Source organism: Rhea pennata, chromosome 7 (assembly GCF_028389875.1).
Source record: "Rhea pennata isolate bPtePen1 chromosome 7, bPtePen1.pri, whole genome shotgun sequence".
In the NCBI taxonomy this organism is placed as follows: Eukaryota; Metazoa; Chordata; class Aves; order Rheiformes; family Rheidae; genus Rhea; species Rhea pennata.
This window is the reverse complement of record NC_084669.1, coordinates 14,551,368-14,575,287: the sequence shown is the minus strand read 5'-3', so window position 1 is coordinate 14,575,287 and position 23,920 is coordinate 14,551,368. Positions and strand designations below refer to the sequence as shown.

General features: G+C 44.2%; 1 protein-coding gene across 9 annotated transcripts in view; it reads left to right on the top strand.

Moving 5' to 3' along the window:
- The window catches only part of WBP1L (WW domain binding protein 1 like), a 57,465-nt gene extending 33,972 nt beyond the window's left edge, over positions 1-23,493 (top strand). For 4 of the 9 annotated variants that reach the window (XM_062580102.1, XM_062580101.1, XM_062580104.1 and 1 more), the window contains 3 exons: positions 8,545-8,647; positions 19,532-19,693; positions 21,161-23,493. In XM_062580102.1, coding sequence (XP_062436086.1) covers positions 8,545-8,647; positions 19,532-19,693; positions 21,161-21,888 — 993 coding nt within the window. In that variant the 3' untranslated portion in view covers positions 21,889-23,493. Of the gene's footprint in view, positions 1-804; positions 1,105-8,544; positions 8,648-19,531; positions 19,694-21,160 lie in introns of all 9 variants that reach the window. The other 5 variants (XM_062580105.1, XM_062580107.1, XM_062580106.1 and 2 more) reach the window with 2 other exon arrangements.
- The last annotated feature ends 427 nt before the right edge of the window (positions 23,494-23,920 follow it).

Genomic DNA, 23,920 nt, shown 5'->3' with positions numbered 1-23,920 from the left:
AAATATTTAGGATCGTGCGCTGTAGTATTGAGAAATTACTTTGCCCGCTGCCGAGAGGAAGGAAGGGCTGTTAGCGACCAGTGCTATTTAATTAAAACTGGGGGAGGAATTCAGGAACATCTCGCTGTGCGCCCGCCTCCCTCTCCTGCGCTTGCACTCGGACTGCGAGCTTTTGGGTGTCTGGGACGTCTTTATTTGTTTTGCTCTTTCCACTCGGCAGAAGCGGTGCTGCTCCTGGGCCGCAGCTCGCGGGCCCGGGGCCGGTTTGCATCCATCTTCCCCAAGACCCAGCGGCGTTGCAGATGGGCTGCCGGGCATGTGATAACGCTATCGACTACCATTGCATTTATTGGGTCAAAACCAAGACCGGCTCTTAAGCCATTTTACATGCCTAGTTTGGTTGATAGACTGTGATTGCACCTCAAACCTCCTCCTCTGGAGTGACCAGTAGTATTTGCTGTGGTGTGCTAAGGAGGAAGAAATATTGATCTTTATAGTTCCTTACTCTTAGACTTTTTTTTCCGTAAGTCCATGTTGCAGAGGGGATAATACTTAAATGCCTAAAAAGCTAGGCCAGCTCTGTGTGACGTCAGTGCAATGTGGTGTATTTTTAAAGCTCCCGGCCCAGGAAACATGATTGTGGAGGATCTTGGCTTTCATTTTTAAGCAAGCGTTTCCCCTTACGGTTGCAGGTGGAAGCTTAAGCATGCTTATGCAATTCATTGCGTATATACAAAAAGACAACAAAACAAAACGAAGGTTAACATGTTGGGCTCTTAACTTTTTTTCTTTCTTTCCTTTTAGAAAAAAACGTTTCAGTGGTTTAAAAAGGGAGAAGGGAGCGCAGCCTTGTCGGCACTCTTCGCTGCCGTTTCCTGGAAGCGTATCTTTGGTGCAGAAGGGCCGGGACGGCAGCTAGGAAGTTTCTGGCAAGGCGCTAAAGAAGTAAACACTTTCACGTGCTGGAAGCGCCTGTTCTTGGAGTCTGAAAGCAAAACTTGCAATAAACAAAAATGAAACCGGCTCTTATTAAAGCCTATCAGAGCGTCCATGATGCTGGAGAGGCCAGTGTCCCTTTAAAGATAGCGTGAGCGTTTCTCCGAGGTAAATGGCAGCAATAAACCAATTTGTTCCTTGCATAAAGGTTAATAAAACCTTGGAGGTTCGGCTTCTTTCCTAGGTAAAGACGCACTTGCTGTGGGTGATTAATCTTGCCGTTTTAAATACGATTCTCCTGATGCTGGCATTAGCAAAGCAATAAATATTGTGGATTAGACTTTCCCTCTTGGCAATCTTTATTGTGCCTGGGACAGTTCAGAGGCATAATTCCTTCCTTCTTTATTACGCTTTGAGGAGCTTGATGTTTGCATTTAACATGAGTTTCTCTTTCATATTCAGGAAACTAAAATTTGTTCAGGGTATATTCTGAAGAAATGTAGTCCAGACCGAATTTATTCCCCGGCCTCAGCTGTCGGTCATAAGGCAGCCTCGCAGGGATTTGTCTCCTGTGGTGCTGGCAGACGCCGATACCTGTGGTTCCAGTAGCTTGCAGCAACTAAAGCAGCTTTCACCTTTACCAGACTTAGGTGCCTCTGTCCACTTTGCCTTACCAAAGACGCAGCGCTTGCTGAGAGGGGTGGCTTTTGCCTTTACATTGCAAAGGTACGTCCCTTACGTGATGTGCCACTGCAGACTATTATCCTCTCTAAGCAACAGTTGCTCAAGCCTCTTATCTGCACAGGGATGCTCATCATCTTTTTTTTTTTTTTTTTTTTTTTTTTTTTTTTTTTTTTTTTGCTTATCTTCCGTGTTGTGTTTGCCCAGTTGGGAGCAGTTGATGACGGGCAGGGCTAATAAACACTATATGCCCATCCATATAGCCTGATATGTGAACTTGAGTAAAAGCTGAGTGGTAACTCATAAATAGCAGGATCAAATACAGGTTTTTCTGCTTGTTGTTTCTAGCGTGTATTTAAGATAAGGATAATCACTTCCATTCTCTCTTACACTGGGTACATAAAGAATAGGTATGGTTCAGACCCTGAGTTACTCAAAATACATAGTTTTCATACGTTTTTTTCTGAAGATTGTGTCATCTAAGCCTTCATTCTTTGCTATTACTAAGAAAAAGTGTTTATCATTTAAGCCTTCATTCTTTGCTATTACTAAGAAAAAGTGTTTATCATTTAAGTTGTCATAGATAAGGGCTGTAGTTTGAAAGCATTTTTAATGTGGTGTGAACTTGTGAAATAAAAACGAGTTTTGGCTGGTCTAGAAATTGAGTAAGGAGAGTCTAAATTGGACTAACAACGTAAAATATTTTCGGTCATTTGCTTAAATCCATCCTGCTCTGTTGTCCTGGGTGCGGCTGGGTGCCGAAAGCAAAGGACTGCTGTCCGCAAGTAATGCGATTAGTGAAATAACTAGGTCATTTTTTTTTTTTTTTTAATGAATGCTTATTACCAAAGTCTCCTATGAGAGTCCTGAAACGAGGAGGTCTAGAGCAGTGGCAGGTTTGGGTCTCAGTCCTGTTAAACCAGTAGCACCTTGCCCTCAGGCCCGTGCCACCTTGGCAGTCTGCCACCAGCCTGCTGGTCTTCTCACCGCATCCTGCTGATGGTGTCTGCATACTACCAACGTGAGGATGAATAGGTATCTTGGCAGCTGGATGGCACACAGGGGTCTTAGAAATTCAAGGTGGTTGTATTTAGGGTAGTGGAGGCAAGATTTCTGTGGAAACAGGAGATGGAGGAGAAAGCTAAAGTGTTTTTTAGATCTCGGTGGTATCAGCCACTGCTGGGTTTAGTTACCTGGTTAATGCCAGCTGAGGAATCGTCTTCTGTAGGTGGTTCGCTGCCAGCTATGCACTTCTGAGCGTGGTCTTGCAATGTTTATTGCTGCAGTTGCACATATTAATGTTCAACCTGGAGAATGGTCACGCTGCTCTGGAGTTTGCTCATCTTCAGCTTTCTCCTTTTGACATAATGATGTTACTCGATTAACCACTGCCTTTTTTTTTTGGGGGGGGGGGGAGTTAAGTAGAAGTATGTTTTGAATTTCTTTGCTGCTTTTTACTATAATGATACCTCCTTGTCCATCAGTTGTCATTTCCTTCTATTTCCTACATTGGATCCAGAATTCTAGCAGAGACTTACAGATATTAAACCCAACTACTTAATACTGAAGAACTTTATAAAAGTAGTATAAGGAGGTCTGATTCCATCCTTCCTTGTTATGAGTGGCAGTTCAGGCACCCTGCAGGTCTCCACAGGCCTCCAGCAAAGGTCCAGTACTAGACTGGAAGAGGGAGAAAATAACTGGCTTTTATCCCTGGCAATGATGTTAATGTTTGCTGTAGCTTCAGACATGACAGCATATGGCACTGCCTTGAGTTCTCCCTGTATCAACGTCAACCGGATATTTTAAGGTTTATTTGTAAAGCACTTGACAGGGAAAGTGTGCTACTGTAGCAAAGTTGCCAGCATGGTTATTGGTCAAATGCCAATGTATCAACAGAGAAATAAGTTAAAAAAAATATATATATATTCAAAGTTGTGTTATAAAATCTGTTCCGTAAAATGGAAAAACTGATCCAAATCACCACGTCTAAACTACAAAGAGATTCTCCAAACCCACTATGATGAAGTCTTACCAACTTAACCAGTTTCTCAAGAAAAAAAAAATGTGACAGGTTCATCAAATAGCCTCTGTTAGATGATGTGGGGGAAAAAAAATTACTCCAAGGCTGGAGAGCCTTCTCTTAAAAGTTCAGGTAGCTTTGGGGTCTAGTGACTGCAGTTTCCCAGATTTGTGTTGGCTCTTAGGATAATGCCAGAAAGGCAGTGATGTACCTACAGCCCAAACATGCTACTTTACAGGATAAAGCCACCTCCTTGAAATGAGCTGGAAATCTCTTAGGCTTGCAGGAGGGAGATAACGGATGACATGTTCAGGCTTCTGAGTTGCCAAACAGGAATATTCTGCTTTGAGTTGAATGTTCTTTGAGAACAGACCTGTGTAGATGCTGCTTAGTAATCCTGGCTGGAGGCATCTGCAGTGAGCTGGCAGGGAGGGATGTGCTTGCCTGGACAGCCAGAAAACAAGACTGTCCTTCAGCAGGGAAGCCTGCGCTGGAATGCAATAGCCACTGGCTAGAAGAAAGTGCTATGGGAAGAAACCCTCCTCCTTCCTTTTTTTCTTAAGAGTAAATAAATAAATTAAAAAAAAAAAGAAACAACAAACCCCTTTTCTAGTAGTTCAGTAAAATCTCCCTGCTACTAAGAATGATTAAAATGATTGTCACAAGTATTGTTAGAGATGGAAACTAGGAACAAAGGCAGCTGAGTAAAATGTGGATCTTCCAGCTTTGCTTCTATGAGATGATTTTTTTTTCCGTATTTCCAAATTTCTTATCTATGAAACTGCTCTGTCAATCCTATGCCTTGTCCATGCCTGTTGGTGTGAAAGAGGAGACTGTGTACTTTAATAGTACAAGTACTTGTGATACTATGTCCTGGAGACAATGTTTAGAGTATAGATAACTACGTTGCTGATAAATCTTAAGTAGTTATAATTTGGTAGCATATAACATGAAGAACAAATGGGAAAAGTGAGTAAAAATAATACAACAATGATGGTATGAAAGGTGCCAAAGGGGATTTAATTATCAAATCGAAGCTTAATCAAACGTGCTTGGGAGTAGTTAGATTCCTAACAAAAAATGGCGTGGGTTGTGTCATGGCCTGTACTGAAGGCAGTGCATAACCTCTCCCTTTGCTTGCACAACTGTGGAAGAAAATGTACACTAGGCTCAACTCTTCACAGAAATGACTTTTAACTCGAGGGGGGAGAGAATAGGAGACTGACACGCTTGATCCAAAGGAGATATCTGTAACATTGTCCAAAGAGCTGCTTTCCTTATACTAAAATCTGTGGCTATTAGACTTCGTAAGATTTAGTGCCTTTACCTTAATTCTTCCCCCATGCTGAGTTAAGTAACTCAACATTGAAGGTAGCTGTGCCCCTGAGTAGGGGGGAGTTAGACCACATGACCTGCTGGGAACCTTTCCAATTTAAATTATTCTACGAAACTGTTTGGAAACAAGTGTGACAGTTCTGAATCTGGCACAGGGACCGTAGTCTGGCAGCTCCCATATTCCCAGAAAACCATCTGTGGTGGAGCTGGCGGAGAGCTGCAGAAAGGCTCCAGGAGGAGCTGCCCATCCCACCTGTTCCTGGTACAGTCGGCACAGGGCACCCAGTCATGCATCCTACTCAGTGTTTGAGGAGCACTGCTGGTGGCTGGCAGCCCCAGGGCTTTCAAAGGCTTGATTGCCTCAAGGTGTAAGCACTTAGGCATAAGGAAGACGCTTTCTTTTGGCCTGTATGTAAAAAAAACTACAAACACTAAGCTTATACCACAGTCTTGAATGCAACCGGTTATATTTTTAAATAGGAAGGCAGGATGTCTTTTGAGACTGGATCTCCAAAAGCAGATGGGAACATTCTGCGGCACACCAACCTCTGTTGGGGATTTTGTTTTCAGCAGACTGAGCCATCCGCTCATAGACCTGCGTGCCAGCTGGGCTGACAAGAAGCAGCCATGTGCATAGCCGTATAGCATGGTGGAAAGATCATCTTAAATCCAATAAGCATGGCAAGAGGGAGTCAGGAATTTCATATTAAAGGATAATGTTGTGAAAGCTTCTGAAAATAAGATTGCTGCAAGTTCTTAAGTGGGAAAAATCTAGTGATGTTGATACTGTTATAAGTTGCTGCTGCCGGCAGACAGGAATATGTTTCTGAACACTTCCAGTGTTTGAAGTAGGCAACATTGAATGGAACTTTTTTTTTTTTTTTTTTTTTTTTTTTTTTTTTTTTTGGAATAAGCACAGGTGGTCAAGGACAAATGGGTGCTGTGATGCAAGGGAGTGCCTGAAATGACACCGTGGGACTCTGTTCTTTCACCAACTTCAAATGATTCATTTGCTTGTTCAACAGGCCCCATTGATCTTCATGTGTCCCAACTGCAGACCTCAGCTGGGTCTCTTTCTGCCTTATGGATTATCAACAGGATTGCAGTTTTGCAACTAGATCTTAATTTCTCAATTCCGTTGGTGAGAGCGCCAAAATCTATCTTGTTCTTCAGTTACATTAACTTTGCAAGGCCAACAAAAGTGAGGAAAAGTGTAAATAAACTAGTAAGAACAGATAAGAGAGTAGGGATGCATGCCCTGTTTCTAGTTCTTTTGCTGAGTATAATTAAATTTTTTTAGAATTATTTCTGTGCGTGAAGCAGAAAATGCTGTGCTAGCTCAACAGTCTCCGCTGAGAGTCACTGTCAGGCATTGTAATTAGAGATGGAGAACACCTCCTTACCCTGTAGGAAGATGTTGTGTCTGTTACTGATACGTGGCATTTCAAGACAAGAATATAAAATGTTTGCTTGAGGTACGTGCAGTGAAGCAGCTTGACCGGTCTGTCCAGCAAAGTGTTCCTCCCTGCCTGGAAATAGGAGGCCAGCACCCCTCTATCTTGGTGCCTTTGCTGGTGAGTTTTAAGATGACCTGTGGGTACTTTTTTTTTTATTATTATTATTATTTTTAAGAGTATTTTGTGCACTCGGTGATACCTGCAGTAGGGAGGAAGTGGTGTATCTCATGCAGAGCTGTGTTTGCTGAAGTGTACCTTCACCCGCACAGTCAAAACCCTTTCAAAAGTCAATGTGACTTCTTACGAGAAAAATGCTGTGTGGGATCCTTTCTGTTGTACGGTAGGGGGTAGGAGGAAGAAATTACATTGTTGGTCTAGTTTGGATGCTCATGTGTGGGTCCCAGAAGGCCGGCACTCCTGGAGGTACCACTCCAGGGGAGGTGCTGCATGGTGGGAGAATGCTCAGATCCCAAAACAGGAGTCTGCTTAAGAAAAACAGGGAGCCAGGCTTCACTTACATCATTACAGCCAATTATAGTTTGTGTATTTACTGAAGTAGTGAAAGAACGCTTGTTTAAAGAGAGAGAGAGGAAAAAAAGGCAATAAAATACATGGAGAAGTTGATAACCTGTGAGCTGTGTTGAATCAAAAACGATAGCAATTCCTGTCTTGGAAACTTAGCCTCTGAAACGGCAATCGTTTTGGCTATGAAATTTGAACAAATGCTATTTTAAGACTGTCTCAGTCTATGCTTTTGATTTACCTTTGTAGATTTTTTTTCCTGTGCTTAGTGCAGGGCTCTTCTGCATTGAAACTGCTGTCCTGCATGTTTGTTTGGAGAGGTGATCCAGTGAAAGGTTCATAATTTAATGTAGATGTTGTATTTTGCACCTATAATGGTTACGCGGAGGCATGAAAGAAGTGTGGCAGTGGTGCACCTAATGTAAAATACAGAAACGGTGTAGTTCAGCAGGAGTTGAGACTTACCCAGGAGGGTGTTAAGGAAAGGTGAAATATTGCCTGCTTATTTAAGGCAGAGAGAGCATGCCTAGAACCTACTGGTTGGGTTTACTGCTCTTCCTGCCTTTTTGTTCCTTAAAGGTAGTACTTATAAAATGAATGCTTTCAATACATCTTTCAATATAAACTTCCCCGAATCCTCATTGCCTTATTGGTAAGAAAAATTAAGTGAAATTATGTGAAAATTTTAGGCTTTGTTAGAGGTTTGCTTGCAACATCAATGTGTTTTCTTAAGATCTGTTTGTTTTAAGAAATCCTGTGCTGTCTTCTATCTTCCAGGTTGCTCCAACACCTATGAGAGGAGGTATATACTACAACCTATAAAAGTGTTTCTGTTTTCTTCTCCTGTTTTGTACTTTTTGCCACCCATGTTGTCAGACTAGTCAAAGCAAGAAGATACAGCCACTTGTGAAGCAGTTCTGCGTTGTGCGGCTCATTGGGAGCTCACACCATAGTTTCTTTCCATCTCTTAAGTGTCCTGAGAACTGCTGAGTGACAAAGTTCAGCTGATTTGGCTCTGCTCCTAGAGTACTAGACTATTGCAGGAAGAATTTTTACAGGAATGCTGATCTTTTATAAAACACATGGCTAATTATGAAGGAATGATTTTAGATTGGAATCTTGCAGGAACATACTGTAATTATCATTTAGATCTAAATGAATCCAAGCAGCCTTTTCCCAGGTTACAATGTTCTGTTTTTGAATGCGTTTCCTCCACTTGGCATTCAGCCCCAGTAATGCAGCAATATTGTGTAAAACGTGGAACAAACATCATCTCTTCTTTAAGAGAATGCCTGGCTCCCAGAGCATCGTAACTTTAATGGAAAAGGAAAGGGATGGTAAGCGAGCAGCACTGTCTAGCTGCTAAAGCAGTGCAGCTCTTGATTTGGAGATGTGGGAGTTTCTTCTGAATGGTGGTGGACAGTCTTCGGTGATCCTGAGCTGTATTTTAATCTCTCCATGTATTTTAGAATTTTCCAGGACCATAACTTGTGTTTTTTCAAATTGCTTGAAGATGCTTGGACAAAAGGTACAATATATTTACAGAAGATACTGACAAAACATTTAAAAAGTGTGTCTGTTTAATTTTAGGACAAGGAAACCTGCATGGGTGTCAACAATCAAAGTTACATATGTGAAACGGGCCACTGTTGTGGACAGTCCCAGTGTTGCAACTACTACTATGAACTCTGGTGTAAGTCCTTCCTTTCTGCATGGCTTCCTTTCCTAAACTGCATGGCTGTCATACTACAAGTCTGGTTTGTGTCCCGTGGGGTATTTGTATTCAGCCCTTGTTGTGCGTTGCCATTGCATTTAACTGCAACGCAAACTGGCGTTGACCTGATACGACAAGGGATGTAGGGTTGCTGGAGCTGGCATTGAATGCCATTTGGGGGAGTAATGGATTTTCCTAACGCATTTATTGGAAAGTTACTTGGTGTTCAGCCTTCTCATTGATTTGGGGAATATTACTGTGATAACTCAAAATAAAATTGTGTATGAGTGGGGAAAACACTTGAAGAAAAGATGTCAACAAGGACAACTCTGAGTTTGATACTCCACCAGAGAAATAATTCAATTAGTTTCATCTTACTTGTTTGCAAGAACAACAGTTTACATGTGATTAATCTTATTAAAGCTGTGCTCTCCAGGGAAGAGGGGAAGAACCTTTATGCTCTTACAGGAAGCACTCTACTTGGAGCACAGTTTCTTAGGTGAATTTTGTTTTGTTTGAGAGTAGCTGAATACAGTGAGGAACATATGTCGCCTATTGCAGCCCTTATTGTCTTCTGGGCATTTCCTCATCACCTGGGATTTAAAACTTCCCTTGTTTTTAGTGAGTGGCTAAATGAATATACTTGCTAAGTCTTTTTACAGGTCAGCAGGACAGTCAAAGCAGATCAGCAAGACTCTGTTAAAGGTATAGGGAAAAAGGGAAAGCTGAAAGGATAGCAAAGTAAGAAATGCTGAATCTGAAAGGCAGACTTCTAGAGTAGTGTCTGACCTGAGGGTGTCTTCCTTTCCCACAGATTTTGAATATTGTTGCTGATAAGTTGTTGTACTGCAAGGAGTGCTATACTCCAGACACATGTGGTATTCTGCACAATATCACTAGTCTCTAATGTGTGTGTGGCAGGGGTTAATTTCTTACCACATCTGTGGCATCTTGTAGCTATTACGTAACTGTGCTACCAACTTTATCCCACTGCTAGGCCAACAGTTTTGCTATCTCAAAGTAATGTGTGCATGCAAATGTATTACATACACATAGAGAAAGAGTGCCAGTTAACCTGTATCCAAGGGCAGGCTTCATCCTTTAGTCTGGAAACGTGCTTTTACTTTTCAATGTAACTAGTGGAGCTTGGAGGATGAGATTGTAAATTAAACAAGACTTTAATAGGCTTCTTCAAGATGCACCATGAGTCAGTGTGTAGTGTCTGGCTGTGTAGATCCTGATGGCAGGATTTGACCATTGATAATATTTTGTGGACCTTTTACAGCAGCTTTGTTTTCAGGTGTCTCCAGGCAGTTCAAGAAAATATTCAGGACCTGCAGGCTAACTCTAGGGACCTCAGCAGGCTGAGAAGCAGACGTGAGCACATGGCCTCCTTGGACTGTCTGGTTCAGATCGGAGCAGTCAGCAACATTGCCCGGAAAAACGGCTAGAGTTTGTTCAGACTCTATGGGATGCACAAGCATAGCAGAGTGGGGAAGGTCAAGTCCTGTTTTGGATTTGTGTGGGTGGGAATGTACAGGAAGAGGCATGTATCCAAGGGCTTATATACTCTATGGCAAGCAGGAGCTAAATTCAGCAAGAGCGTTGAGTACAGCTGCACACTGAAGCTGTTGCATAGTCACTGTATTTCTCCCATGTACATCTGTACATCTTGAAAGAGAGGCTTAATTGGATCACATATAAAAAAAGTGGTCAGAACAGTAGCTCCCTGCCATTTTACTGAAATGTCATTGCATGCTTTGTATGGTACAGACTTTTATATTTGACAGTGCCTGACTGCATCATAAAACTTCTTGGAAAGAGGGGAGGAGAAAAAAAAGCAATACAGACTTTATTACAGGAAAAGAGAATATTATTTCAGGCTTCTTTCTAGGGCAAGGACACAAGTCATGGAGATCATGGAACAAACATATTAATGGCACACACTACTGAATAGGTCCTGGGGGGAATGGCTTCATTCACATTCCTTCTGCATTGCAGAGGGCATCATGTGCCACACTGAGATGAGGAGAGAATACAAACATGAGTTCTATTCTTCTAGGCTTTCTGCAAATTCAGGCAAAATCCCATCATTGATTTACAGTCTGTTAATGTTTTCAAAGCTTTCTTTGCCATTGTGACTGTTAGAAACTGTGATTCCTGGCCTTCCTTTTTAGAAGGGGGCAAGGAGGTTTTTTAAATGAACGGTCATATTCTAGTGCGCAAGACCATGGCCGCAGAACTTGTTTCTTGTCGCAGGAAGTGTTGAATATCTTTGATATGTACATGTGGTGGAGCACTCTTAACATCTTCAAGGTGAACAGCAGTGGTGGTATATGAAAATAGGTTTCATAAGAGCAGTGATGTGATGGTTCGGCAAACAACAGCCCCACGTGCTTGGGAATAGGTTAGCTCTTTAAAAGTTAATAATAACTTTTTGGTTAATGAGCAGTTATATTAGCAACACCTTTTAAGTATGGCTTCATGCTTGTCCTACATGTTGATTTTTTTAAGCAGTGTATACATGTACTAAAGCAGCTTTTGAGAAGTTGCTGCTTTTCTTGACCTTCTTGGACCACCAGTACTCTTGTGTGCCTGAAAGCAAGCCTTCTTGCTAGTCCTGCTGAATTAATTCCTTTATTTATTTACCACTGTAGCTTAGTGGGGAGGAGCAGCAGAGGAGAGTGGCCTTTGAAATGGAAAGGAGAACTAGTCCGTCTTCCCTAGACATGCCTTCTGAAATGTGATCCTGCCTTGTGACCGCTGGGAGGCTTTCCTATAAAAAGGATCTTGTTACTCTTTTAAGAGTTGGAGGGAAGTTTGTTTTTGAAAATGACTGATCTGAAAATTTCTAGACAGCAAGGAGAAGGCATGCCGTAATTATGAACCAGTCCTTGAGGGTAGAGGAGAACAGGATGCAAAATCAAGGTAGTATTTTGCTAAAGGATGGAGTGGAGGAATGGAGAATGTGATATGCCAAGCAGGTGGACAGCCTGTGTTTAAAATTAGATAACAGCTTGGTTCAAATTTCCTACCCGTCTCTTCTAAAAAAAAAAAAAAAAAAAAAAAAAATTAGTGCTGTGTTTCCAAATAATAAAGCTATTTACAAGTTGAATAATACAGCTGTATGAATATAAAGTTGTCTTTCTATTTTCTTGGAATGGGATTTTAAAAAGCGTGTATTGGGGGGAGTGCTTTACTGTTGAATTTCCCCACATAGGGGTGGAGAGGCACCTATTTCAATGGTAGTTGAGCTCGTTGTGCTTTTTAGGCTAACAAGTTCTTTGGGCTCCTCAGAGAGCTCCCAGTGCCCATGGGGGAAACAGTGGTCTTGGGGAATGGCAGCAGCCGCCAGATTTAGCTAACTAACCGTTTCTGTTCAGGTCCATTATGATGTGCTTGTGATTTGCTGGAGTTTTCTAATGTTGGACTTTGTCCAGGTCTAACAGGTGTTTTATGACTTAAATGTTCCAAAATATCACTTTTCACAATAAAGGAGAGAAGGTAATCGAAGAATGCCGTTAATGCTTTTTGCAGGTTAAGGACTGACACTCAGAAGTTCTGGCTTTTGTCACGTTTAAGCCTATGAGTTGAGAATCGAATCCCAATGGCGTGACATCCATCCTTGTCTCTTGAGCCTGTTGAGGATGAGCATGAGATCAGAGAAATTCCAAAGCTTTTAAAACAGCAAGCAAGAAGGTAGAAAATACTTTGCATGATGTGGCTGGAAGAGTAGTGTGCCATGCTTGGAGAACTGCAGAGCATGGAAACAGGCAGCTGTCATGGTACGTGGATGATCTCAGCGGGAGCCTGGCAAAGCGAGCAGGCTTAGCTGATCGAGTAGTTTTGGTCCTGTGCAACAAAGCAGAGTCGGTGATGAGCAGCTGCTCATCAAGACTTACTTCTAGTTGTACCCTCCGTTTTACTTCATTCTGGCAACTTCTGTTGTTTTTTTTTTTTTTCTCGTTTATTCCTTAGCTGTGGTATTGAGCCTCTCTGTCTCAAACAAATAAAAGATCTTGAGCATTTGGGCCTTAGGAGGATTGTACAGGAAAAAGATGTTCTGTTTGCAGGCAGCACAGATGATGTTTTTGCTGATTTTGTGCATTTAGCTAATCTTCTGCACGCTTCCCTTTGGAATCTCTAGACAGCTCTTTTCCCCAAAAAGCATGTTGCCAGAAGATTTTGGCAGGGATCCGGTTAGTTGCTAACGCTCTGCAGCAAATGCTATAGCATGTACATGTTCCAGGTCAGCTTTATAATAGGAAATCATTTCCAAGACTTTGCTGTAGTCTCTAAAGCTCTCAGTCAACACATTAGTCTCATCTTTTCTTTCTTACCCGTTGTTATCTTATCGTTCAGTACAACTGTGTCCTTTTTCCCAGAGCAATTTGCCCTGTTCCTTGACTCTCTAACAGCCTCCTACCTGCTTATGTTCACTTGCTTTCTTGGGTGTTTCAGACTCTTCACCTGCTGCTCTGTTGTCCCTCAGCTGGCTCTTCAGAGAGGTTGCCACTGCAAAGTCTAATTGAAGAAGTATGGCAGATGAAACAAATGTCACAAATATGCATAAAATCATGATAAATAGGACCAGAGGAGAAGTTATTTCCTTGTTTTCTTGTACTTTTTGTAGCATAATCAAGGTGGCAAAATCATCTTAGCCCATTTTTAATGTGTCTTAGTAAGATTCATAAATCCAAAGAAGGCGGTGAGCTTTCTTGGCATCTGGTCTTACTGTGCAGATCCTGACTCTTGACCAGTCTGGCCTACTTCCATCTGCTGTGTGTTGAACATCAAGAAGAGGCAAGAGAGCTTGCTTGTGCCATCTCATCTTCTGCCTTTTGTTCATCTGACCCAGCTCTTTGCTTAGTATCTAGCCTATCAATGTAGGCTGTTCTCCAAATTGTGTTCCCAAGTGTCTTGGAGGTGGCCTCAGGCTAGATGCCCCCATCCAGTCTCTGCTAGAGCAATACTCAGTGTGCATTTTGGCAACATAGATACCTTGGGGGAGGGCAAGTCTCTTCAGTTGGAGTTGATTGGGTTCCTTCAAGTCTCTTCTGGAGCACAGGAGTAATTACTTTTAGAGGCACACTCCCCAGGAGAGGCATTAAAAACAGCGTCTGCTGATCTTATGTCTCAAGTTGACTCTTGCTGCAAGATAAGCAAAGAATTTTTCTGAAACGTATCTTTTTCCATCTTATCTCCAGGCACCATGTGTACCATGTGTACTGACCACTATCACGAAAACTGGAAACCAGCTGCAGTTGATGTCTGTCTCCTCTTGTCAGAATCAGCAATCCAGGAATAAGTGAGAAAGAGCTAGAGATGTCATCTTCAGCTTTTTCTCACCATTTTACTTTATAAATATTTAGTAACCTTTTCCTGCAGTGTAGCCAAGCCAGGGCTGCGGTTCCACCAACTTTTGAAGTGACATAAGTTGTCACTGAAAGTCCCAATCTTACTCTTCCTGCTACTCTGTTTCAACCTGGTTCCGCTTCCTAAGACCGGTTCATAGCACAGTGATGCATAGCTTTGTCCTGGTACAAGGAGAAATGGAGGAGGCCACATGGGGTTTGGAAGAGGTGGAAGCAGGGGCAGGAGAGGATCGTTTGACAACGTTTCTTTCTTAAAGCATTCATAGGTCCATGGCCTGGATCCTTCATCTCACTTTTTTGAGGTAGCATTGACTCGTGCAGGCTCATGTCTGAAACGTCAGGATATGATGCCGTCTGTGCCCAAAGATGCTCCGTAAAATGCAAGAACATCCAAGTTTTGGTACTGATCAAAACTACCTCCTACTTTTGATGATAGTGTTGGCCCTGCGAAAGACAATCTTTTCCCTGCCATCACTGACTGTGATGCCACCATTTGGGAGATAGCTTTTTAGTCAATGAAATTGCCCCACTTCTCTTTCTGTTTAGAACCAGCTCTCGTGAAGCCAGAGCTATTACCCAAAAGCTTGTCAGGCAGACACAAAAACACTTTGCAGTATATCTTGGCTTGCTTTGAGGGGACTTCCTGCCAATAGAGCAATGGCATTTGCCCAAGTTTACTGTGAACTTGAGGGCAGATTTCTCTGTTCCTACCCTTGGAACGCTGCAGAAAACATGTTTTCCATTTTGCACAGGATAAAAGGAGCTTCCCTTGATGGGACTGCTGATGGAAACATCCCAGGCAGCAAACATCGCACTTTGTCCTTCTTGTCGTCAGACAAAAAATTACCCCCACTCCCCTTTTCATGGGGACATATCCCTTAACTCAGGAATGCTCTGGGTTTTTCTGATTATTCTTAAGCTACACGAAACTATGGTCAGTGCCCCAGAAAGCTTTTCTTGAAGCTTAAAGTTAGCCTGGCATATTCTTTCGCGACTTGTAGAAATGTCTCCCGTGACTGCCCCTTTGACAGCGCTCCTCTTCCCCAGGAAGCTGTAAACTTAGCAGCCTTCCCGCTCACAGACGCTTTCTTTATGTGCGAGAGGATATGACTCTCGTGGGAGACAATTCTGTTCCCAGGTCTCTCACAGCTTGGCTTTCGTGCAGAGGTTACCACTTACCTCTGAGCTTGCCTGATGCTGGGCAACAGGTTCGTGGTACTTTGTTGTTTTCTTTTCCATTTTTTCTTTCTTTTTGTGAAAGCTTCTGATACTCTGGCAGGGAAGTCTCTTGGCAAAACTCAGCTCTTTGGCTGAGTCTGATACAATAAACACTCTTTGGTTGCATCATTATCAACCCATTGGCATCACCAGTGAATTTGACATAAAATGTAGCAGCGTTTCTCAGAACTCAGCCTTTTTTGGCCTGTGGGGAGTGTTTCAACTTCTGACTCTTCCATAAACCAAGAAAGAGCCTGAAATTGCCTTTAAATCTGATGGTCCACTGGTGCATGTTTGACTCTATGAACTGGTGCATTGCTTCTCTCGGTGCTGTCCATCAGTGGTTGTTTTTCCAAAGATCATGTTTGCTTTCTGCCTGTCATGCTGCCCCTCAAATTACAGTCAGCTTTTGTTCCCGGTGGTCAGCGCCAGGTTGGCAGTGGGAAATGCCCGACGGGGCATTTTTCTCAAATCGTACGTAATTAGTGATAGCCTTGGCTCAGGGAGCCCCATGCCTCCCAACCTTCTCTCCCACTTCCGCTGGCTGCAGTGGTAGCTCACCAAAGCGCTACAGAAAACCAGCCCACGTCCATATGGGAAGGAGGCACATGCTGAAGAGCACTGGGAAGGGTTTGGGGAACAGTGAAGGCAAATAGAAGCCTGATTTTACTTGGCGTTTAGAGGTCACTTAGTGCCAAAATTCTGTTGCCTTTGAATGTCTCATCCATTTTCAGAGCGAGACAGAGGCGGTACCTGCTTTTGCCACGAACCAGGTGTTAGCTTGTACCGTTAGTGTATTCACCCTCTGCGTTTCCTGTGCGCCGCAGGGTGTTGTTTCTGGATGAATCTGAAATTCCCCTCCTTCCTCTCTTGCCAAAAGAGCTGCTCTGTGCCTGGGCCAGTGCTCTGCTCCGCTTACCGCCCTGCTGCTAGCTTGAAGCCAGGCACCTCCAGGTGTGCAAACGTACAGCTCAGCCCTGGGCATCTTCACTGTTCCCCCAATGCTTTCAGACATAATATTTACAGTTGCACTTGGCCCTGCGTCCATAGCTTGATTCCAAATAAATGACTGTACTATGTGCGCGCTAAGCTTTTACAGTTTTCATATTCTGCAGCCAAAACTGCAGCCGTACCCAGACTTCTGGCTGGGGCAAGTTATCGAGCCTTTTATGGAGGCCCTCAACACCCGGCATCGTGGCCCTCACTCCGGCCTTGCAACCAGCCCTGCACCCGCTCCATCTGGCGAGGCTGGCACGCGCTGGGCCGGCAGCCCTTTGCGCGCCCTGGCACACATGGATGTCCCATCCCGCAGCTTCTCCGGCCCCCTCCGTGCGAGGGGGAAGTTTTTCAGCCCTATGGCGCATACGGGCGGTTGTGTGACAAGGAAGCGGCAAATCCATTAAAGAGGGAAGCCAGGCCAAAGGCTGGGAAATGGCTCTGGTGGGCCATGGGTTTCACGCTGCTGATCTGCTGTGACCATCTGGGCAGCTCCTCAGGCTTGTGCTGAGCCAGGAGCTGGGTAATTCCTAGAAGCTCTAGGACCAGGCAGTGGTTAACGAAAGCAGGCAGTAACATGGTATTAGTGGGTTTTTTTTCTGTAAATTCCCATGAAAAACACCAGATTTTGTCCACTTGCGGTTGCGAGCGTGCATAGACCCTTTGCCTGAGAACGGAGGTGTTGTTCCTGGCACCACGGCCAGAGAGCAAGCCAGCAAATTATGGCCTGTTTACTTAAAATGCCACCTGTGGTTTCAGTAGGATCCAGCATTAATTTATTATCCTAAAGTGTTGTATGTTGTTATTGCCTGCTGTTTACAGAGTTGCCGCACATTTTCCCAGGAATGGCTGAGCTTGCTGTGACCCCTGCTCCAAGCTTGTGTATCGTTTTGTCTGCAAAGCACTTCGGGATTGCTTTGCAATGAGTAGAGGAGATTTATAAAGAAATAACTTCTTAAATCCTCTGTATTCAGGCTTGGGTGGGAGCAGTTGTTCCCTGCAGAAAAATTTGGTTGCTGCAGCTGAGATTGCTTAACAGTGGCAGTTCTCCAGGATGTCTTAACTAACTAAGTGCTGCTTGCTACCATTACATCTAGGGCCTTTGGGAAAGGACGTGATAAAATGTGTTAAAAAGCATCTGTTTTCATAGCTGTAGCTAAAAACCCTGGAATAGCTGGGTGTAGTTTTCCGTTGTTTTTTAGCTCATGGTCATGGATTGCTCTTTGGCAATAAGAAGTATTGAAAGATGAACTGCAGGCCCGCTTCAGAGCGCGGTCAAGTGTTGGGTTTTGAGAAGTTTGTAGTTGCTTCCGCAGCTTGCAAAAGCCATGGAACCTTCTCTTAGCAAGGAATGAAATCTATCAGTGGGAATCTCCAAACTGTGAGACAGTGATAGCAAATATATGGCTTTGACCATTGACTAGATTGATCCCTGTACTTTACGTAAATATTCACCTCTAGGAACTGGGGGTGTTTGGAGGGAGGTAGGCGCTTTGGTAGATTCTTGGCTCAATTTGAAGGAGGTGAAGAGAGCATCTCAAACACTTCTTCCTTCACTTCTCTAGAGCAAAGATCATGTGCTTTCTTGTGTCCTTCACAGCTAGCCAAGCAGACTAGCCAGAAAAACTGCACAGGACCCCCAGGCACTTGAAATGCTGAGCAAAAATTGGAGCCCGCAACACCTTCCTTTGATAGCAGATTCTGATAATTTGAACGTAAGGCGAAATCCAGGCCGTTAGGGAAATTGGTTGCACAACCTGAGGGAGAACTGGTGCTTCAGTTTGCTCTGCCAAAATACATGGAGAATTTGGGTTACGACAGGGGGAGGTGCAAGTGGCTGTTGAAAGCACTCGGAGGCACAGTTCAGCGTATCCAGTTCACCTACAGACAGCACAATGCAGGGCTCAGTGGTTAGTGATACGGGTTGGTTGCACTTTGTCCTAAAACAGAGCATATTTCTCTCATTCTTGAAATTCCTAAGGTATTCATCTTTCCCCACCCAGCTCTTAGCCAAGAAAACAGCTCCAACTCAGGGGATGTCAAGGTATTGGAAAGTTGGGACTTAAGATTTTTACTAGGAAGCAAAAAGCAGTTTTATATCACAGTTTAGAATGACCGTGTTGAAAATGGGCTTTAGCACCGAGACGTACTAGGAGTTTTTTATTTTGTGTGTTTGGGAGTAACAAAGGATGGCATAGGCCTTACTGAAAGAAAACTCGTGTTGTGATATCTGCTGAGGAATAGTTGCTAGGCCATACGTGTTTATAAAGGGAGAACTATCCTGGTATTTTTAGCTGCAAGAATTAAGTTTTAAATGCATCTGAGCCAGATAGAGCTATGGGCTGTAATTGCATGAGATAAAATCCTGATCTGGAGCGAGCGCTGTGGCTCTTCAAAATATGTCTCTGCAGTGTTTTTCTAATGCATGCAAGTGTGAGGAGAGATTTAAGGAAAAGGGGTGGTGGTTGACATTTTAGAGGGAGTGGATCTAATCGATAAAGTGCTCGTTTTAAATTCCCTTCTAGTGAGTATTATACTTACTATGACAGGGCGCAGAAACCAGCAGTGACCACAAACAGAGCAGAAGTTAGGTTTCTTGAGCACTCTGGAGTGGGGGGGGGGATGCGTTTGGATTTAGTTTTGGATCATTTAAGACATTGGATACAAAAATAAGTTCTAAAAATATTTTGAGATGTTTATGTAAAAAGAGTACGATTTTGTTAAACGGAACAATGAAAGAGTTGGGCTAGAAATTAAAGAAGTGCAAACAAAAGCAAAACATAGTGCTTGGGGTTTTCTCTTCTTCTGTGGTCGATCTGCAGAGCGCCTTTTGTTTCTTGATTGTTATTTTGAAACCGAAATGGCTGTGGGAGTTAAGTTCAATGCCCTTCACAGTTCTGCTCTGATCTTTTGGCTAGAAAATACTGTAACCAAGGGATGGGATGGATGGTGCTGGAACAGCTTAGCCCTGTCGCCATATTATTTTGTTATCCTCTAGAGCTGTTGCTATCAAATGTGTTCCACATTATACCAAAGTACATTTGAAAAAAAAAAAAAAAATTCCCTGGTTCCTCCTAGGCTCTCCACATAGCCGCGTCCCACACAGGTTTGTCGCTGTTGACGCCTGGCGCGGCACGCTTCTCTGCCTCTGGAGCAGCATGGGGTTCAGAGCCGGGCTTTCTGTGCATCTGCCCCAGCATGTCCGTGGGGTTTCCTGGGGGAGGACGTGGCTCTCGCGCTGTGGCTAATGTTGCTCTCCCTGGTACGTCCTCAGGGTTCTGGCTGGTGTGGACCATCATCATCATCCTGAGCTGCTGCTGCGTCTGCCATCACCGGCGCACCAAGCATCGTCTCCAGGCCCAGCAGCGGCAGCATGAGATCAACCTGATCGCTTACCGGGAAGCCCATAACTATTCAGCTCTGCCATTTTATTTCCGTACGTACCTTGCACAGCTTCTCCTGGAGGACGTGGGGCATGGGGCAGCTTCTCAAAGAGCAGCAAGCTTCTCACGAAGGGTGGAGGTGGGAAGCTGTAGTTGGGCTCAGCAAGAGGCAGGGCAGCTCAGCTGCCTAATCTGTGGCTCATAGAGAGGAGATGGTAAATCCCAGCTGCTGGAAACAGTGTTTGGGCCCCTTGACTCCAAAACTGAACCATGCCAGCTACAACACCTTCACAGCCACCGTTATATGGCTCTGTGTGTGCAGTGATTACCTAGGGTGTTTTCCTGGGAAGGGTTTTAAAACACTTTGTTCAGGACTGTGTGGATACTCCTGTTCTTCAGCCTGCGCTTGCAGCTAGTGGGACTGAGATGTGGGGAAGTGGTCTCACAAAATCTGGCCACACAGGCTGGATGGGAGTGGTGCTGGACCAGACGGGCTCCCACCCTGTGCTGCCGCACCCAGACCACACTGCTCTGGTGAGCAGCCTTAGGACATCGCACGAAGGAGACGTTATCCATAGCTTAGAGGAAGTGTAGCTGACCTGTGCTCTCCTTTAGTGCCCTGCTACACTGTGCTAGAGTAGTGAATCACAGCCTTTTGACTGGAGGTGCCACAAAAAAGTTTCCTGCAATAGGTGGTTGAGCTGCACGTATGAATTTGCTTTTCTCTCTTGCAGCCACCTCAGAAATAATGCCCAGCAACCCTTTCCTCCTCAGCCCCAGAGATGCACAATTGCGTATGGAAAACTGCAGTGCTATCTTTAAATGTTTCCATTATTTGTTGATTAAGTCCATTTTAGCTGCATAGACTATTTTGTTGCCTCTTAAAAATAAAATCTTTTGTAAACTGAGGAGCTCTAACCACAATAAACCAAATTCTTCTGCCACTACTGCCAGTTTATTCTGACCACACCAGAACAACCGAATCCAGCGCTAAATCAGCTACCAAAGAGCCGCAATCTTAAGTTTCTTGTAACTGCTTGTGTCTTTTTGTGTTTACACAAAGCTTTGTGACATGAAATCTTTGCTCTTGGAAGCAGAAACTCATCTGAGCGGCCCGTGTTGGGGAGGGCTGGCAAGTTATCTCGGGCGCTGCCGGCAGCTCCCCTGCAGCCACTACAGGCTTTCCCTTGGTGCATTTTGTAAGGCTGTGATGGGGTTTGGGAGGTGGAGAGGATTGCCTGGTAGCCCTAAGTGCGGCCCTGGGAGCCAGATCTGGCTGCCATCCCCAGCTGTGTCTTTCTCTTCCTGCATCTGTGCCCTTTTGTACCTCAATTCTTGCTTCCCTAAAACATGAAATATCTTGTTTGGGCTGAATTTTGGCACCGTTTGTAAAGCGTGTCGAGCTATTCAGTGGGAAGGTGCTGTGGGTGACAAGTGATATATTGACCTACATTAATGACAAGTTTCCTGAGATAAGCTGTTTGTGAAATAACTTCTCCTCGCTACCTCCCGTTTTTTAGGATTTTTGCCAAATTATTTACTACCTCCCTATGAGGAAGTGGTGAACCGCCCGCCAACCCCTCCACCACCATACAGTGCCTTACATCAGCAGTGCGTCCCGGCCGGCAGCAGCAGCACAATCCCAGATACGCCACGAAACCTGCAGCCAGCACAGAGCAGCTCATCGGCACCCGGCAGCAATAACGGCAGCGTTGAGAGCGCCGGCTCCCCCAGCCTCGGCGACCCCGAGCCCTCCGCCGTGCTGGTCGAACGAGCAGTTGCCAAAATGCAAAGCGTCGAGCCCGGCGGTACCAGCACAGAAGCTGAATTAGAGGAGAGGGCCGGTCCCGAGAAGGATGCGGAGTGCAAGGAGGAACTGCTGAAAGATTACAGCTCTGAGAGCTTAGAGCAGAGCAGCGCCATTCCCGACGCCAAGGACAAGACGCCGGGCAGGCAGCGCCGTTTCACAGGTGACTCGGGCATCGAAGTCTGCGTTTGCAACCGGGGCCATCACGACGACGACCTCAAGGAGTTCATCGATGACGCTCTGGATGGGCCCCTGGACTTCTGCGACAGCTGCAGCGGGCGACCCCACGGGGACGAGGAGGAAGGGCTTTTTAATGCCTCAGAAGAGCAGCACCGCGAACACAGCCACCACCACCTGCCCCGGCAGCCGGTGTGTGTACTCTTGAACACAATAAATGAGCAGGACTCTCCAAACTCTCGTACCAATAACTCCCCCAGCTAAGGTGGCAGAGTGGAAGGGAGAATCTGGGGAAAAGCAAACAAATAAAAGTGAAATGAGAGGATTAAAACTTTTAAGAGGAGGAAAAAGTGATGCAACTTCTTTTCTTCTTTTCTTTTGCTTTCTTTCTTTCCTCCCCCTCCATATATAAATCGGGGACTAACCCCCGAAGGTCCGGCTTGTGGGGGACGGGTCGCTCTGGGTTCTGTTAATTGTGTCCCTCCTGCTCCATGAGGCAGGGACTGATGTTTCTCAATGAGATCTTCTGACAAATAGAACTTTCCCAATGGTGATTTTGGTGATGGTTATTATCAGTTTGTTGGGTTTAGTTTTCCAGAACACTGCTTTATCTCGCAATCAGTAAAGCTCAGCAAATCTCACCCCGGGAGGATATGAAATCACCATAAGACTTCAACCTCCAGGTGTCTTCCCAGAAGCAAGCTGCTTCTGACAGTGCCGGCAGTCAGTAGCCCAAGAGTTCTGGTATGATTTAGTGCTCTTGAGGCATTGTGGATTTCTTTTTATTTTAACTGTTGTTGTTGTTACTAAATTTTCCCCAAAGCTGATGAGTGACTGAACACATCAGCCCTATAATCTCTGGTGCTTCAGTTTTTAAGAGCAGGTAGGAAGTTTCCCACTTGAAGCTGGTGACTGAAGGACCAGTTTCTTCCAGAAGGAGTGTTAGTCTGTTATAAGTAGTTTGGAAAGAGAGGGTTTGCAGAAATTTGCCTTTACATGTAATTTTTGAAGACAAATGTATTCCTTCAATGCCTCCAAGAGCACAGCTAGAAGTAGAATCCAGGCAGCTGGGCTGCCTTCCAAGTACTGTGGTCTCCGAATGACCTTTTCCCGGTGTGCTGCAAAAGGGCTTGGCTTTATTTTTTCCTTTTTTTGCACCCCGAGAGCAGCACACTTGAGTTAAGATGACAAAAAAAAAAAAAAAAAAAAAAAAGAACAGGGCTCTCTGGCCAGTGTGCCTTCAAGCTTCAGCGATGCATGTTGAACAAATGGAGACGAGAGCTCCGTCCATTGCGAAGGGATGACTTACCGTGTAGATGTGGAAGACCTGTGCAGTATTTTTTTTTTCTTTTGATCCAACAGTTTGGTGCGGTTTAATGTTGACCACTTAGAAATGAGTGTCTGGGTGTGTTTTTTTTTTTTTTTTTCTTTTTTTATGGTGGCAACTGGCTACTGTATAATGTCTGTGAGCGTGTGTGTGTGTGTGACTGCAATTCATGCATGCGAGTCCTACTGGTAATATGAAAACCTGCTGTAAGACTGCAAGAAAATTTACTGTAGCTTTGCTTTAATAAACGGTAGAGATTTTTGTTAGAAGTAACCTGAAGGGAAAAAAAGAAAAAGAAAAAGAGCTGAAACTAACATTCCCTGAAGTTCTCTTCTCATGTGGAAGAGAGCACGATTCACACTATGTATCTTGTTTCTCGGGTTTTCTCCCCTATCCCTTTTATAATTGTGGATGGCCAGATCATTACTGTCGTGGGGGAAAAGATTGAAAACTGAACTCAGACATACTCAGATTTGATTGATAGAAAACCAAAATCAGTTTTAAATAAGTTGGAAACCAAAATATAATGCCTTTTCTGATAACTTGCGTCTGTGTATGTGTCATTTTGTGAGCTAAGACCGTGATCTGTCCGTATTTGGTTTCTTCTGGTTTGTTTGGGGTTTTTTTTTGTTTTTTTCTGTTTATTTTAACTGGAGGTGTGTAGCACTGTCCTGGATGTAGCTGATGGAACGAAGTAAGTGGGGCTCATTTCAGTACTTCACCCACGTGTTTGAAGAAAGCAAATCTTAACAGGGCAACTTGAAGGAGAATCTCGCATCTTTGCCCTTCCGAGCCTTGCCCTGCCATCAAAGCAGCAGGTCAAGATGTGCTCTTCGGAAACACAACTTCAGTCTGTGTATTAGGATGCCCTTAAAAACGTAAGGTTTTGGTTTGGATTCAGGAGACTTCATTCCAAGACGTGTTACGTGGGAGTGATGGGAGACTAGCTTGTACTACGCTGCTTACTCC